Below are 17,576 nucleotides of genomic sequence, written 5' to 3' on the forward strand. Positions count from 1 at the left end.
TTTCTTTTTAACAATTTAATATATAATTTAACATATAATGTAACAAAGACAATTATACAAGAATTATAACAAAAATAGTTTACTTAAAGCACTAATAACAATAACAAATTCAAATATAATTAATGATAAAAATATCTACAAGAATGTCCCAATTTCGAGTGGTAGGTAGATTTGAAATAACGGATAAATGGCAAACTAACGAACCACTTAACTCGTTCCCCGTAAATATAGAGGCACAACTAAAATCAGAGGTCGATAAATTCTGAGAAATCTGACCTACAGAAATAGATAGATCGAAGCAAGGCCGAGTAAAGTGAAAAGCAGAAGAAAGGAAACTAGTTGGAGTATATACTGTAACGACATGTTGGGAGGAAGATAAGAAAACGGAATTAAGATTGATATCTCTATAAAGAGAGATATGTGTAGCCATTACAAAACTTCATCCTCGAAACCCAGATAATCGTCGTTTTGAGAATTAGAAAAGTATCTCTTGGAATCTCTCCAAAACTTACAGAAGTGACATAAATGTGGGATTATTTTTAATTGTTTTCACTTTTTAATTCAGTTAGGAGTGTTTAAATTTATAATTTTAGAATCTTACATCATTAAACATTTTATGTTTTATCTTTAAATAATGTTACATTTTATGTTTTCTTTAAAACATCTATGTTCATTGAACTATAGACTATGCAATCATAACTCTCTCTCATGTCGTTGCATAGAAACAAACAAAAAACTGTGCAACTTGCAGTTAACGCAAGATTCTCTTGCAATCCTGACTGCTTGCGTGGAGTGCTTACACAAACAAAGGTTATGAGAACAGAACGAGAATTTCACCGTGACACAGATAGAAAATATCAAATATTTCGGAGTTACATGTCGGCTCTACCATCAGGAAAGGCACACGTTACCGGGGAAGAATGCTCTTAAGAGCAACTTTCCTATCTGCCAACGTTCCTTGATGACAGAACCGAAATGTAGTTCCGAAACCTGGGATCTTTCTGCATGTGTGATATAGTGCAACATGCTAAGAACTTCGGTACTATGTTTTACATTATGAAAATTTAAATTCATAAAGCCTAGCATATTTTGATAGATGAAAATTGAACGAAAAATTTCAGCTTTCGATGTATCAGATGCATCTTGAATTTTTAGGAGGAAAAATGTGTCTCATAAACTGGAATTTGTAAATAACAGCTTTCAAGGATGAAGTCTTACAGATATCTATGTAAGTTGTTGGCTACGGAAAGGAGAAAAAATTGGAACATTCGAGAAAACGTCGGAACAAACAATAAATCACTTTCAATCTAGCGAAATTATGACAGACTAATACTAAACAGATCCTTGTTTCCTGGACAGCCAGGCTGCACTTGGAACTTCTATTAGTCACAACATTCCATTAGGAATGATAATAATTCGTCTGAATCTGTTCTCAACCTCGGTAGAACAGAATGAGCATAAACCTCTTTGTAACGGGAATAGATCTTTGACGTAATCCGTGACGTTTATAATGATGATAATGATGGTGTTGATGATTATAATGCTGCCAGTATATGCATCATTTTCATACACTCTACAGGGTTAGTGAATCTATCCTGAATGTTTTAGATCCCTTCATTTTGATGCATTTTTACCTTTGTTTTACGGTATATGTACACCTTCACACACAAAAAATTTTGTTTCCCACAATTTTGCTCTGTAAAATTTTTATACAATTGAGAATGCTACCAAAAAGAGAATGAAGTGAATAGATTCCTTGAAATTATGTCTAAATTGTTTATAAAAATTATTTTGTTTATAACTTTGACATACAACTTGAAACATGATAACTCATGAAGTTTTTAAGATAGAGCCACAGTTCTTTCACTGTTTTATAGGTAAAACTATTCTTTAGTGCCTGACATAGAGCTATTTTTTATTTTTATTTACATTAATTAAATATTACCATATATGTAACTTATACTAATATTTTATGTTGCATAAATCATGTAAAAAATCCATAGATAATTATTAACTATATTAATGTTATTTTACTCATTGTCAGGCACTAGGGGGCATTTCAAGCTTCAAAATGACACCAATATCTTCTTGGTATCACCATATTTGGCTGAGATATCATGTTTAAAAGAATTAAATATTCTAAAATTACTATTTACAGGAAATGAGCCACAAACTTTCAGAGCCTAGAAGACTGCATCATCATATGTCACCTTTAAGCAGCTACATGTCGGTCCAGTTTCAGCTTCTTTCTGCCTCTCAAATACCTCCGCCTTGCTTTAACTTCAGGTGTTGAATGTTTTTTTTGGCATTTCTGTCCCGATTTTCCATTGATGCAACAAATCCTGCGATGGTGCTTGTACCAGAGTTTATGCCCATCTTCCTTAGAATTGTAATTTCTACTTTTGGACTCATTAAAATGACGTACAACATCACTGACACAAATTTACAGTTTTATGATAACAGTAAAATATTATAGGCCTATATTTATTCATTATGTAAAAAAGTGTTTTCAGTCTAATGATCATGCCCTGATATCTATGCATCTATTTCGGGACTAGAAAGAAGTTTATTTTACAAGCACTGCTGGACGAGGGGATTGACTGCTACAAGGATCACTCCAAAAGCAATCAACAATATTTATTTAAAAATTACAATTTTATCCTACAGCTTTGCTATTTTCATAGAATGTAGATACATCCTTCAGGAATAATACGTCACTTTTCCACATAATCCCCGCACCTTTTAACTGCCTTACGTAGGAAGGATGTATCTATGACCTCCGTAAATTGCAAAGGTTTAGAATAAAAATATGTTTTAAAAAATGTTGTGCATTACTTTTGGAGTGACCTTTGTAGAAGTGGCTGTGGCTGATGAAGCAGAATTTTTGAAAATGGGACTTATCTGAAAAACCATAAGGCATAAATCGAAAATTTTTATATCAAATTAAAGGGGAGAAAATTCTCTATTAAAATATTTATATTTTAAAAATTCTAATTTTTCATGATTTTTTGCGTTTTGTTAATCGTCTAACACAGGCGTTCTTGAAAATGGCGCTTTTTATTGGTGGAATGTTTTGATAATTTCCTAGAGGCTAGTCAAACAGTGAAGGAATCCGCCCTCAAACAGAGATGGCATGAAGATTTCTTGAACTGTTGAGATAAGGCGAAATTTATTTGGACTTCCGGCGAACCACGTAGAAAATTCCACCAGCAATAAGAAGAACAGCTACCACTCCGCCGACAGCTATGCCCACGATAGCGCCAACAGTGAGACCTGAAATGAATTACACATATGAATGCCGTTCATAATTCTTACGAATGCAAAGATTACACGTAGGCCCTAAATTTGAAGGGAAAACAGATTTGAACGTTAGGCTGATATTGATAAGGTTTTTATTTAATCTTGTGGTTAAATAATGATGGTTAATTTGGTAGATTCTGCTGCCGAGCACTTGAGAACGAAGTCATCGGCTCTTCTTAACGGTTCTCTGTTTACATGACGAAATTATTTATCAACTAGCCGTACCCGTGCGCTCCGCTGCACCTGTTAGAAATAAATATAAAGTAATTACATAATTAAAATAGGACGTTTGATCCAGGGAACAACTTTTACAACAGCGCAAGATAATCTGCTTCGCTCATTACCCAATTTTTTTTGCATTGCATTTATTGCATATATGTTTTATGTATTTTAACACGATTCAATTGAGCATAGTTAAAATTTGAATTATAAAATAATGGATTGCTAAGCTAACGTACTATTATTGCATACTAAATCAATACACTCTCGTTGTTCGTTAATTCTCTGAGATTAAAATGAGTGTACATAAATATTATTTTAAGAAATACAGAAAACGAATGTACAAAATAGCCTATCAAATTTTCTGTGCATAAGAAGCTATTTTAATCTTACCTGTCCTCGATTTACTCAGACGTTACTGTAATAACATTATAGCATTATGTCCATCTAGAGAAACTACACTTTGCAATGGTGAAATAATAATTAATTATACAAATCGGTTAATTTAGCTTCTGATATTACTTCATACAAACACAGAAACATTCTCTGTAGGCTATGTTTAATAACTTTCGATTGTTGATGTCCAAGGCCCCTGTTTCGATTGTTGTTGTCCAAGGCCCCTTATAGACGAAGTCATTTGTTCTTAATTCATTGCACCGTCTTAGATGGCGTTATTTTAATTTTAAAACTCATTTATCTCATTAAATATCAGTCCTATCAAAATTTTGTAAAGAATAAAACTTATCGGAAATCATTTTTAAAGAAACTTTTGTTATGTAACATTTTTCACAAAAATCAATAATAAGCGAGATATTTCGATTTATTTAATTCAGGCCCCCTTATAACCTCCCTTTTAAATAAAGTATTTTGAATGTCATATAGCCTAAAATCTAAGCTACAACGAACTTAATTTATATTCCAATTTTCATATAAATCGGTTCAGCTATTATCGCGTGAAAAGGTAACAAACATACAGACAGACATACAAACAAAAATTTAAAAAATGCGATTTTCGGTTTCAGGGTGGTTAATTATATATGTTAGGACCAATTATTTTTGGAAAATCGAAAATTACCAGAAAAATTTCGGCTACAGATTTATTATTAGTATAGATGTGTACACCTAGTGATATCACATAGGCAGAATCACTATGTAGATGATTCTGGACTAACGAGATTATGAAACGATAATTTAATAGTCTTAGAGAGATCTCGTTATAGAAGTCAATCTCTTAGAAAGAGTTTAAAATGGATTAATAATGACTTAACTTTTCGAAAAGCTAAGTATCTCATGCAAGTCCAGAACGTGAATTACAAAAAAATGACTACACATCTACTAAAACTCACAAAGTTTGAGAAACGAAGTAAACACCGTCTTCATTTTGATTATGAAGCTTTACTGCTTCGTTAGGGCTAAAATGCTTGGTGAGCTATACAAATAATTTAATGAATCAGTAAATAAATTAATTTAGCATTAAAAACATAGTGAAGCTTGGTGCATTTGGCTATTAGTTAATGATGCTACATCTTCGTCTTCTCTTCCATATCCTGATATATAAATATTCTGTGTGTTAGTAAATGAAGAGTTCACTGCAAGAATGATGGATGTCATTTGGAATACATTTTGCAGGAGAAGCAATTGAAAGTTTGAAATGCTTAGCGCTCAAAGCTTAACTGTGATTTCCCGATCATTACTGGACAATGACTATCAGTGTTAATGCCATGTAACTCTCTATGTACATTCTATATGTCTTAAGCTATGTATTGACAGTCTTGGTTCATTTTCGACAAGAAAGTGACATCCATCATTCTTTCAGTGGACTCTTCAAATGTAAGCTAGAAATTAGCTACGAAAAGCAATTATCAGCAATGTTGTGATTGTGCTGATGCTCTATTGTTTCATAGCTAATCTAATATTCATTTTGTGAAATCTTGTCTCTTGTCTTTTAGAAGTATATTTTTGTCAAAATTTCTATCAATTACCAACTATAAAATAGACTGTCAGTAAAGCTGAATTTTTCTACCGAAGAGACTTGGCAAATCATCCAAAAGGTCTTGTTTATGAATATTCCAAAGAGAGATGCTGTGGCACTTTAAAATCTCACTGATAGGATAGTAAGAATGCACGCAAATGCGTCGTAGGTAAATGAATACATAAAGTTGAACGCAATGTTTCCATTGCAAGCATGGGGCTGAACTCGTTATGGACTTTCCTGCGACAGCACTTACCGTTATCTTCCAGCGTCATGACGTCAAATCCTTCCTGGGCCGCACTGTCTGCCAATTTCTGCGGCAGTCCCAGACAGGTCCACTGGCCTAAGTCTTCTTCAGCTACGGAACTGATCATCAGTGTGCATTCCCCGGACATAAGTCCTGCACTAATAGGCTGATAGCGATCGAGGATCCTAGAAGAAATGAAATTCTATATGGAGTAGACCAGGGATGAGACGATATTAGCTCCCAATCATGGTAGAAGAGCTCGACCTTGATCACGAGCGCATAGCGCATCCACTACGTAGCGTCGTAACGTAGACAACAGGGATGTACAGTACATGCAGCGAATAAAGACAGCAATTATTACAGTAACTTGCGTTACTAAATTTCTGGCTATGTAATAGTGCTAATTATTCAGTTATTTAATATACATGTACATATATAAACAAATCGCAAAGGGAAGGGTTTGTTAGGAACAAAAAGAGAAATAGGAAAAGTTAATTGTATGTAAACCATTTTATTGTTAAAAGCAATTATTTATTATGTAAATACTTCACTTCATTGGTTAGGAGAAACTAATAGGCTCGACGTGTGTGATCTCTAAGTACTTTTGAGTATTTGTTGAAAAAATAATAATAGCAATATTGATTGAAATAGAGTATATTGATTGTGTGATTGTGAAAATGTAGTCCTTACTCTCCAGTCGTGATTATGTAATGAGTTTTCTTAGAGTGATTTGTGAGATGCACGTAACACGAAAAAACAAATTGATTAAATTATGGTATTGAGAGCCATCGTAATTTTTGGGGTCAATCATTCAAGGGGATATGTATTTTTTTAAAACTTCCTCAATTTCGGCCAAAATTTGTGAAATTTAAACTATATAAACAGATCTATAATAATATCATCTGTACAAAATTTGGTGCAATTAGGTCTAATAGTTTTGAAATTATATTTTTAAGTATATTTTATATTGACGTTACTAAAAAAGCTCCTTGCATCAAAGTTTTAAAAATGTTTAGTTCATATTTGCTAAAAATCCTGAAAATAGTTATTGGAATAAAAGTGAATTAGCATTTTGAGCTTAGTAATAGTATAAGTTAAAGTGCAATCAAAGATAAAATATTATTTCTAAATTAAAGAAACACGTAGTCTAATAAAAGTAAATATTCAGAAACAAGCAACAAAGAAAACATCAACAATACATTTAAAATAAAGAAATAAAAGGAATCTAGAAACTATCTACTGACCCAAATGTAAATTAATTTACCTTCGATGTAAATTCCGAAATGAATTTATTTCTCTCTTCTCCTGAATAATGCCTATTTTTTTTTCATGTTGCGTCTCATAATGTCGTTTTATGTTGGTTTTTTTGCAAATGATATTTTCTTTTTTTTTTTACACAACAAACACTGGACTTCATCAGCATGTTCGAAGCATAAATATTGTATCCTCCACTCTTCCTTGAAAGCTTTAAGAGCTTCCGTTCCGTCATGATGCGCTGTGTTCCAAGATCTGTACATTCTTCAGCAATGTTTACAGGTAAAAGAGCTCCACGCGCGCGCGTAGTGGGCATAAAATAGCTCTCGCTCGCAATTATTAGTCACCATCGCAAGATTGGCATAGACTGTTGCTTGTGTAATGTCGAGATGTAAGTGAATGACTGAGGGCTGGTATTATAAACGCCGTTTAAACCTTACGTTCAGTTTAAACTGAAGTTTTTCGTTCTGCTTCATATTATAAACCTTACCCACCAGTTAATCTTGAGTTAACTTGATCGGCAGTTCTCTGTCGTTTAAACTGCAGTTCAAGGCTCAACAGTGCATGATGGCGATTTCCGCAATACACATGGATATTGCAGATGTTTTCCAAGAACTTATGAGTGACGATAAGTGAGTGATCAATGTTACTGAACGACCACGGCGGCCAAGAATTTTTCGAAATAGAGTGCACCACTTTGAAATATACATAAATGAACATAAGTTTTAAAACAGATTGAGGTTTTCGAAGCAGACAGTCCTAACCTTCAGAATTAGGCTTATAGTCCTAACCTTATTTCGAAAAATTGAAACTCCACAGCGTCGGATCGAACCCTCCTCTTTCGGCGTAGCTCAGTGGTCAGAGCGCTTGGTACGTAGAACCAAGGACCCGGGTTCGATCCCCGGCACCGGAGCGAATTTTTCTCCTCAAATATTAATTGTCAATATCACAGATATTATTCTGTAGGCCAAATTAATAAATCCATAATATTCTCATAGCTGTAGTGCATATATTTGTACAGATTCTTGTGCACGTAACTGTGGAATCCCGACCAAACAAGTCACTCAACTGAGTGCGCTCCTAATATAATGGCAGTTGACACTGGACATATACGTCAACATATATGCCTAACTTGGAGTCAGGCCACAAAGGGAAACATTGAAGGAGGAGGGATCGATCCAGTGCTGTGGATTGAATTCGGCGTAGCTCAGTGGTCAGAGCGCTTGGTACGTAGAACCAAGGACTCGGGTTCGATTCCCGGCACCGGAGCGAATTTTTCTCCTCAAATATTAATTGTCAATTATTCTTGTAGGAATATTAATAAAGTCATTAATGACTTAATCAGCGAGATGAGGAGTAGTAATAAATCGTTAACGTTTTAATCAGCAAAATGTGGAGTAGTAATAAATCATTAATGTTTTAATCAGCAAGATAAAGAGTAGCAATAAATCATTAATGATTTAATCAGTAAGATGAAGAGTAGTAATAAATCATTAATGCTTTAATCAGCAAGATGAAGAGTAGCAATAAATCATTAATGTTTTAATCAGCAAGATCAAGAGTAGCAATAAATCATTAATGTTTTAATCAGCAAGATGAAGAGTAGTAATAAATCATTAATGTTTTAATCAGCAAGATGAAGAGTAGCAATAAATCATTAATGTTTTAATCAGTAAGATGAAGAGTAGTAATAAATCATTAATGTTTTAATCAGCAAGATGAAGAGTAGTAATAAATCATTAATGGTTTAATCAGCAAGATTAAGAGTAGCAATAAATCATTAATGTTTTAATCAGCAAGATGAAGAGTAGCAATAAATCATTAATGTTTAACCAGCAAGATGAAGAGTATCAATAAATCATTAATGTTTTAATCAGCAAGATGAAGAGTAGTAATAATTCATTAATGTTTTAATCAGCAAGATGAAGAGTAGCAATAAATCATTAATGTTTTAATCAGCAAGATGAAGAGTAGCAATAAATCATTAATGTTTTAATCAGCAAGATGAAGAGTAGCAATAAATCATTAATGTTTTAATCAGCAAGATGAAGAGTAGCAATAAATCATTAATGTTTTAATCAGCAAGATGAAGAGTAGCAATAAACCATTAATGTTTTAATCAGCAAGATGAAGAGTAGCAATAAATCATTAATGTTTTAATCAGCAAGATGAAGAGTAGCATTAAATCATTAATGTTTTCATCAGCAAGATGAGGAGTAGTATTAAATCATTAATGTTTTAATGAGCAAGATGAGGAGTAGCATTAAATCATTAACGTTTTAATCAGCAAGATGAGGAGTAGTATTAAATCATTAATGTTTTAATGAGCAAGATGAGGAGTAGCATTAAATCATTAACGTTTTAATCAGCAAGATGAGGAGTAGCAATAAATCATTAATGTTTTAGTCAGGACGATGATATCTATAGAAATGTATAAAATAATGACTGGAATACCCTTTTGTTTGCCCTAAAATAGTGAAGGTTTTGTTTTTCTTTCCTTTCTCTGCCTCATATAATGTTTATAACGTTTCAAATTTTGAATAATCCTACATAATATTTCTCACTCACTTTGACAAAAAAATAAAAAATGGATGCATGATCCTGTACAGTTTCTTGCATTCAGGGCGCTTTGTGAGAGATACTGTACTTACACGCTATTGTAGGAGTCATAATAGGTGCGGAACCCCGTACCATCGGGGCGGACGAAGCGGCAGTACTGGATGGGCGTTCCTCGAGGGACGGAATAGCACGTGAGTGTGGTTGACTGGTCGGTAGACACCTCGATGGTCTTCGTTTTGCTCAACATGCTCGATCCTGTAAGCAAAGAGCGAGGCGTGCAGCACTACATGGACTATACTGTTAAAAGATGGGAATGTAACGAATTGGAAAGTCTTCTACATGATGATGATTCTTGTAATAATGACAATACTGTTGTAGTACAATTCCTATTACTGCTAATATTGCAATTATTTCATTATTACTGCCTTTGGGGGTGAAACTGTCCTCGAAGTAAACAAATACAAAGACCTTGGTGTAACTTTCAGGAGGATATCGTTTGAGGGGAACACGTGCCGACACTGATACCGTGGGGAAACCATTGAGAACACGAACGCTACACTTTGTGATGAGAGTACTTACGTACTGGCTTTTAAGGAACCCGGAGGTTCATTGCCGCCCTCACATAAGCCCCCCATTGGTCCCTATCCTGAGCAAGATTAATCCAGTCTCTGTCATCATATCCCACCTCCCTCAAATCCATTATAATATTATCATCCCATCTACGTCTCGGCCTCCCTAAAAGTCTTTTTCCCTCCGGCCTTCCAACTAACACTCTATATGCATTTCTGGATTCGCTCATAAGTGCTACATGCCCTGCCCATCTCAAACGTCTGGATTTAATGTTCCTAATTATGTCAGGTGAAGAATACAATGCGTGCACTTCTGTGTTGTGTAACTTTCTCCATTCTCCTGTAACTTAATCCCGCTTAGCCCCAAATATTTTCCTAAGCACTTTATTCTCAAACACCCTTAACCTATGTTCCTCTCTCAAAGTGAGAATCCAAGTTTCACAACCATACAGAACAACCGGTAATATAATTGTTTTATAAATTCTAACTTTCAGATTTTTTGACAACAGACTGGATGATAAAAGCTTCTCAACCGAATAATAACAGAAATTTCCCATATTTATTCTGTGTTTAATTTCCTCCCGAGTGTCATTTATATTTGTTACTGTTGTTCCAAGATATTTCAACTTCTCCACCTCTTCAAAAGATAAATTTCCTATTTTTATATTTCCATTTCGTACAATATTCTCGTCACGAGACATAACCGTATACTTTGTCTTTTCGGGATTTACTTCCAAACCTATCTCCTTACTAGCTTCCAGTAAAATTCCCGTGTTTTCCCTAATTGCTTGTGGATTTTCTCGTAACATATTCACGTCATCCGCATAGACAAGCAGCTGATGTAACCCGTTCAATTCCAAACCCTCTCTGTTATCCTGGACTTTCCTAATGGCATACTCTAGAGCAAAGTTAAAAAGTAAAGGTGATAGTGCATCTCCTTGCTTTAGCCCACAGTGAATTGGAAACGCATGTGACAGAAACTGACCTATACGAACTCTGCTGTACGTTGCACTGAGACACATTTTAATTAATCGAACTAGTTTCTTGGGAATACCAAATTTAATTAGAATATCATATAAAACCTCTCTTAACCGAGTCATATGCCTTTTTGAAATCTATGAATAACTGATGCACTGTACACTTATACTCCCATTTTTTTCTCCATTATCTGTCGAATACAAAATATCTGGTCAGTAGTTGATCTATTACGCCTAAAACCACACTGATGATCCCCAATAATTTCATCTATGAGATCTCTACAAAGAAAAAAAAATATTTCACACCAAATTGAAAAAAGTTTTAAAAAATACCATCCTCTCCCCTTAAAATGGCAGACACTTTAGGTGTTCCAAAATCAGATAATCCTCTGTGCGGCCGTAAAAACAGAAGTGTATTTTGTTTTAATACATGTACATTTTATTTATAATGCCATATTATAGTTTTTTTAACTAACAAAAATATGCTTTATTATTAAAAAAAAAAAAAGAAGAATTTTCTGGTAGTTTGAATGAGAAAAACGATATAAATTTTTATGCTCGCCATGCCGAAATGTAGTAATTATACACCTGGTAGCAATCCTTTAATGCATGTCATTAAAGTACACCTACTCATTAAAGTACAGGTGTTCAGCCAATGACAACTCAGCTTACAGGTGTTCAGCCAATGACAAGTCAGCTTTGTACCGTTATAAAACAGCAAGTATCGATTATTCTCGGATATGCAATCGAAAGAGAATTAGCGAAAAGACACGGAGGCTGGAAATCCAATACTGTCGCAGAAGGTTATGTTCTGTTACTATAATAATTAGCGTTAATTGTAAATAATATTCAAATAAATTCAATTTGTCATCTCGTTTTTCAATGTCGAATTCAATAATCAAGGTTATATCAAGTTTAACGGGATTACATCAAGGTCAATGACATTGTTGTTCCTCGGAAAAAAATCAATACTTTCGCGTCTGCGCACATCTCACAATTCACGACCTAGAACAAGGTCACTTCCGATCTTGTCAGATAAAAATAAAATGTATACATCTGAATAATTTCAAGTTAGAGATATGGTCGAGCATAAAAAGTCGTACGAAACTTGCCTATAATGGTAATTAAGACGCTCGTATTAATATTATGAAAGTCGCTTGCGCTCGTTTCATAAATATCCATACTTGCGTCTTAATTACTATCATTATAGGCTCGTTGCATGATGTACTATTTCGCTCTAATGAAAAAAATTTCAAGTGGATATAACGACTTTTGCCGGTGGGTTAATCAAATAATACAGGAGCTGATTACGGCTTTGATCCAAGTCATGCTCTACTGCTTACCTGCAACTGTCACCTGGATCGTCGCCTTCGTGTCCACATCCTCTCTTACCAGCACGCCCATGTTACAAGTCCACTCCCCCTGATCCGTGCCGGCGTTCGCAATGTCCACAGTCATGGTGCACTCCCCCAAGTTCAGCTTGTCGCTGTAGCGGTAGGTCAGAGCGGTGTCGGCGAAGGTGGCTTCGTTGGTGCTGAAGGGCACGACGTAGCCGTCTGGGCGTCTGAACCAGCAGTAGCTCAAAGGACTGTTGAGCCCACAGGACAATTCAAATGACGTTTCGTTTCTAACGAATAATTCTGTGCTCCGAGCAGTTGCAACCAATTCTCTCCTTGAAGCTAGAATGCAATAAAAGTTGTCATTGAAGGGTGATTTGTACGGTACTTTTTTTGACGCTAGTCGCTAGCGTATTCTGTCGCCACCTTGACGCTTTTCCGGAGCGAATATCTGGCTACAAATGTTTACACGGTGCTAGTAAAAAGTAGGAAATTGTCAGCTCTAAGTGTCATGGCGTCAGAGGAGGGTGTTATTCGTTAGAAGTTATTCATGCCCAAATACCCGATTCTGTAAACAACCACATTGCTTGTCTTTGATCTAAGATACCAGTATTTCTAATTTATTATTAATTACTTACTTACTTAAGGAACCCTGAGGTTCATTGCCGCCCTCACATAAGCCCGCCATTGGTCCCTATCCTGAGCAAGATTAATCCATTCTCTATCATCGTATCCCATCTCCCTCAAATCCATTTTAATATTATCTTCCCATCTACGTCTCGGCCTCCCTAAAGGTCTTTTTCCCTCCGGCCTCCCAAATAACACTCTATATGCATTTCTGGATTCGCCCATACGTGCTACATGCCCTGCCCATCTCAAACGTCTGGATTTAATGTTCCTAATTATGTCAGGTGAAGAATACAATGCGTGCACTTCTGTGTTGTGTAACTTTCTCCATTCTCCTGTAACTTCATCCCTCTTAGCCCCAAATTTTTTCCTAAGCACCTTATTCTCAAACATCCTTAACCCATGTTCCTCTCTCAAAGTGAGAGTCCAAGTTTCACAACCACAAAGAACAACCGGTAATATAACTGTTTTATAAATTCTAACTTTCAGAATTTTTGACAACAGACTGGATGATAAAACTTCTCAACTGAACAATAATAGGCATTTCCCATATTTATTCTGCGTTTAATTTCCTCCCGAGTATCATTTATATTTGTTACTGTTGTTCCAAGATATTTCAACTTCTCCACCTCTTCAAAAGATAAATTTCCAATTTTTATATTTCCATTTCGTACAACATTCTTGTCACGAGACATAATCATATACTTCGTTTTTCGGGATTTACTTCCAAACCTATCTCTTTAGTTGCTTCCAGTAAAATTCCCGTGTTTTCCCTAATCGTTTGTGGATTTTCTCCTGACATATTCACGTCATCCGCATAGACAAACAGCTGATGTAACCCGTTCAATTCCAAACCCTCTCTGTTATCCTGGACGTTCCTAATGGCATACTCTAGAGCAAAGTTAAAAAGTAAAGGTGATAGTGCATCTCCCTGCTTTAGCCTACAGTGAATTGGAAACGCATGTGACAGAAACTGACCTATACGAACTCTGCTGTACGTTTCACTGAGACACATTTTAATTAATCGAAGTAGTTTCTTGGGAATACCAAATTCAATAAGAATATCATATAAAACTTCTCTCTTAACCGAGTCATATGCCTTTTTGAAATCTATGAATAAATTAATGTAATTATGGTTTGTAATTAGTTACCACTGCCACCGGGTATTTACCCATTTGCAGTGTGAATAAATATGGAAGGCTCTGTATTTTATATAAGTGGATTAGTTAGAACTCACCGAAGTGAGAAATTTGATATGCATAACTCAATATTAATTTTTCCTACAGTAAGTAGGGTACGTTTTGTCTTAAAAGGACATGAATGTGGTGTGTGCTTTATAGGAGCAGGCCTTCTCGCACATGCTTTCTTATCTCTTTGAGACAGCGTTAAAATTGGACTTGTTCAACTTTTCAGCGAGCGTCTCTTAGACGCTGCGAATTCAAAATTGGTAGTTTCAGAACAAAAGAAGCAGAGTCTTTGAGAAGTTTTTGCCAGCGACTTGGCTAGTGACTAAAGACGCTTGTTCAAAACGAATAAAACCAGCACCGTGCAAATCACCCTTAAATAAGGTATAGAATTTAAAGCATGCATAAAATTATTCACAAAAATCTAAGCAGAAATTGATGTCTCAGAAATGACAGTTTTTCGCATAGGTCTATATTGGTATTCGATCTTGGCAGTTCACGTGTTTAATTTGTTGCCTCTTTAGGCCCATTTTCCACTAGTATAAGGAATAATTTCTGTCAGATGCGTTTCCAATTCGTTGTGGGCTAAAGCAAGGAGATGCACTATCACCTTTACTTTTTAACTTTGCTCTAGAGTATGCCATTAGGAAAGTCCAGGATAATAAAGAGGGTTTGGAATTGAACGGGTTACATCAGCTGCTTGTCTATGCGGATGACGTGAATATGTTAGGAGAAAATACACAAACGATTAGGGAAAACACGGGAATTTTACTGGAAGCAAGTAAAGAGATAGGTTTGGAAGTAAATCCCGAAAAGACAAAGTATATGATTATGTCTCGTGACGAGAATATTGTACGAAATGGAAATATAAGAATTGGAAATTTATCTTTTAAAGAGGTGGAGAAGTTCAAATATCTGGGAGCAACAGTAACAAATATAAATGATACTCGAGAGGAAATTAAACACAGAATAAATATGGGAAATGCCTGTTATTATTCGGTTGAGAAACTTTTATCATCCAGTCTGCAGTCGAAAAATCTGAAAGTTAGAATTTATAAAAAAAAGTTATATTACCGGTTGTTCTGTATGGTTGTGAAACTTGGACTCTCACTTTGAGAGGGGAACAGAGATTAGAGTGTTTGAGAATAAGTTAGCAAAATATTTGGGGCTAAGAGGGATGAAGTTACAGGAGAATGGAGAAAGTTACACAACACAGAACTGCACGCATTGTATTCTTCACCTGACATAATTAGGAACATTAAATGCAGACGTTTGAGATGGGCAGGACATGTAGCACGTATGGGCGAATCCAGAAATGCATATAGAGTGTTAGTTGGGAGGCCGGAGGGTAAAAGACCTTTAGGGAGGCCGAGACGTAGATGCGAGGATCATATTAAAATGGATTTGAGGGAGGTGGAGTACGATGATAGAGAATGGATTAATCTTGCTCAGGATAGGGGCCGATGGCGGGCTTATGTGAGGGCGGCAATGAACCTCCGGGTTCCTTAAAAGCTAGTAAGTAAGTGAGTAAGTAAGTATAAGAAATAATTAATGGATAATCCATTTTATAATTTAAATGAATTTCTTTACTCGTATAAGGTTTTATTTTATTTTTATTGACAATGTCAATAGCATTTTGTATTTATGGCAATGATTGATTGATTGATTGGTTAGGATATCTTTCTTAGTGCAAGTGATACAGGCCTACGTTTATCTCTGGTGACAGATGTCCCCCACGCGAGTAGGCCTACTGAAGTGTGAATAAATCACTTTAAGTATTTTTAAATTTTTTCATTGATTTACAAGTATGTTACGATGCTTTGTCAACTGCGATGGTTATCTAGCGTCTGAATAAGATGAAGATGATAATGTCAGCGGAATGAGTCTATTGCCTGTATAGAGCTTAATGACAACAAAGATATTACATTACATTACGTTATATTACATTACCAGGCTTCGGTCTAGTACACAGAGTAACCAGTATGAGGTTTAGAGTACACGGAGTATAAATAACGTCATGACCCGTGTGGGGGAACGACTGCAGCAGCACAGGTGGGTCCGTGATGTGCATTACCGTTGTGTGTATTGCTGCTTGGCTGCGGTACGTGTAACGGGCTTCGGCGTAGGGACACCTGATTCAAGGTTACAACTCACGTTAATACTTTAACGGTAGACATTTATTGTCTACATAGGAATGTACTGTACATACTGCATCTGTAGAAGGTGAAAAATATTTTGTGCGAGATCGTGCATATTTGCTTGTTTTCCGCACAAAACCAATGCACGGTAAGTGTGAAACACCACATTCATTATTCCCAACGTAACACACATGACAATTTCCCTCTTCTTACCGCTTAAGCGCCATATTCATTTTACTGCTTTAGGCTTTTAACATATTATTTTTAGAGACGTTTAACATAGTAATAATTATAAATTGGAAACTTACCACTGCAATTTCACCTAAATTGCACTGTTAATTATTGTTTTTAAATATTTGCAAAAATTAAGTAAACTCTACAACACCACAAAAGTTACTGCATTTGTAATGCAAGTAACATTAAGGAAGCTGTGAAAAAATCAACAAGATTCCAGATGCCGATGTTATTACTGCAATATGTTATATAAATAATATTGTTAAAATATTAAAATGAAAAATAAATCATTACATAACCTTACCGTTTGTTTTAAGTTCGCATTTATAGACTGGGGGCAAAAAAAGACAGACGTATATCACGGCCTGCTGGAATATAGTAAACACAGAAAACATTTTACAGCAACAATGTTGAAGAAAGATATTTTGGTGTTCCGAAGTTGGCGTCATTGAACAGAAACCAAGATGGAGATTTCATTGCAACTAATTATAAATTCGTCTTTCAGGTATGTAATAAACGATCTTCGCACAAAATAATGTACGATACACGAGCGGTATGTTTGTTTTCATGTTGTTGGAAATTAAAAAAGCTCAACTACGTTTCGCTTTTTCAATCCTTTCCTCGAACATGAAAACATCAACATACCGCTCTTGTAACGTATATTACTATTATGCCGTACCGGTACTGTGACGGACTGTTTAGGCCTGCATGTTGAGACACGAAGTAACGGCGCGCTCCATCTCCCAGTCCACTCGACCAACACAACACTATCTTCCATGCGTTTCTGTGTCCAGGACCGAAGCCTGTACATTACATATAGTGAACTAATTAAGTGATTGTTCAGGAAGGAAGAGTAACTATCAAAATAATCGGAGGGAAAATGTATGAACGAATGTGTCCAGAGAAACAATAGATGATAAAGGAGGTGAATAGAGGAAATTGAAAGTGTTTGTTAATAG

The 17,576-nt window shown here is 35.4% G+C and overlaps 1 protein-coding gene across 1 annotated transcript in view; it reads right to left on the reverse strand.

The window, feature by feature from the left end:
* The window catches only part of LOC138714678 (uncharacterized), a 41,001-nt gene continuing 23,425 nt past the window's right edge, over nt 1-17,576 (reverse strand). Inside the window, exons 7-10 of the mRNA XM_069846741.1 lie at nt 12,441-12,776; nt 9,644-9,806; nt 5,748-5,923; nt 1-3,273 (exon numbers count right to left, since the gene is read on the reverse strand). Of these exons, the coding sequence (XP_069702842.1) occupies nt 3,170-3,273; nt 5,748-5,923; nt 9,644-9,806; nt 12,441-12,776 (779 nt within the window). The 3' untranslated portion in view covers nt 1-3,169. The remainder of the gene's footprint in view (nt 3,274-5,747; nt 5,924-9,643; nt 9,807-12,440; nt 12,777-17,576) is intronic.

This window comes from Periplaneta americana, chromosome 15, assembly GCF_040183065.1.
Source record: "Periplaneta americana isolate PAMFEO1 chromosome 15, P.americana_PAMFEO1_priV1, whole genome shotgun sequence".
Lineage (NCBI taxonomy): Eukaryota > Metazoa > Arthropoda > Insecta > Blattodea > Blattidae > Periplaneta > Periplaneta americana.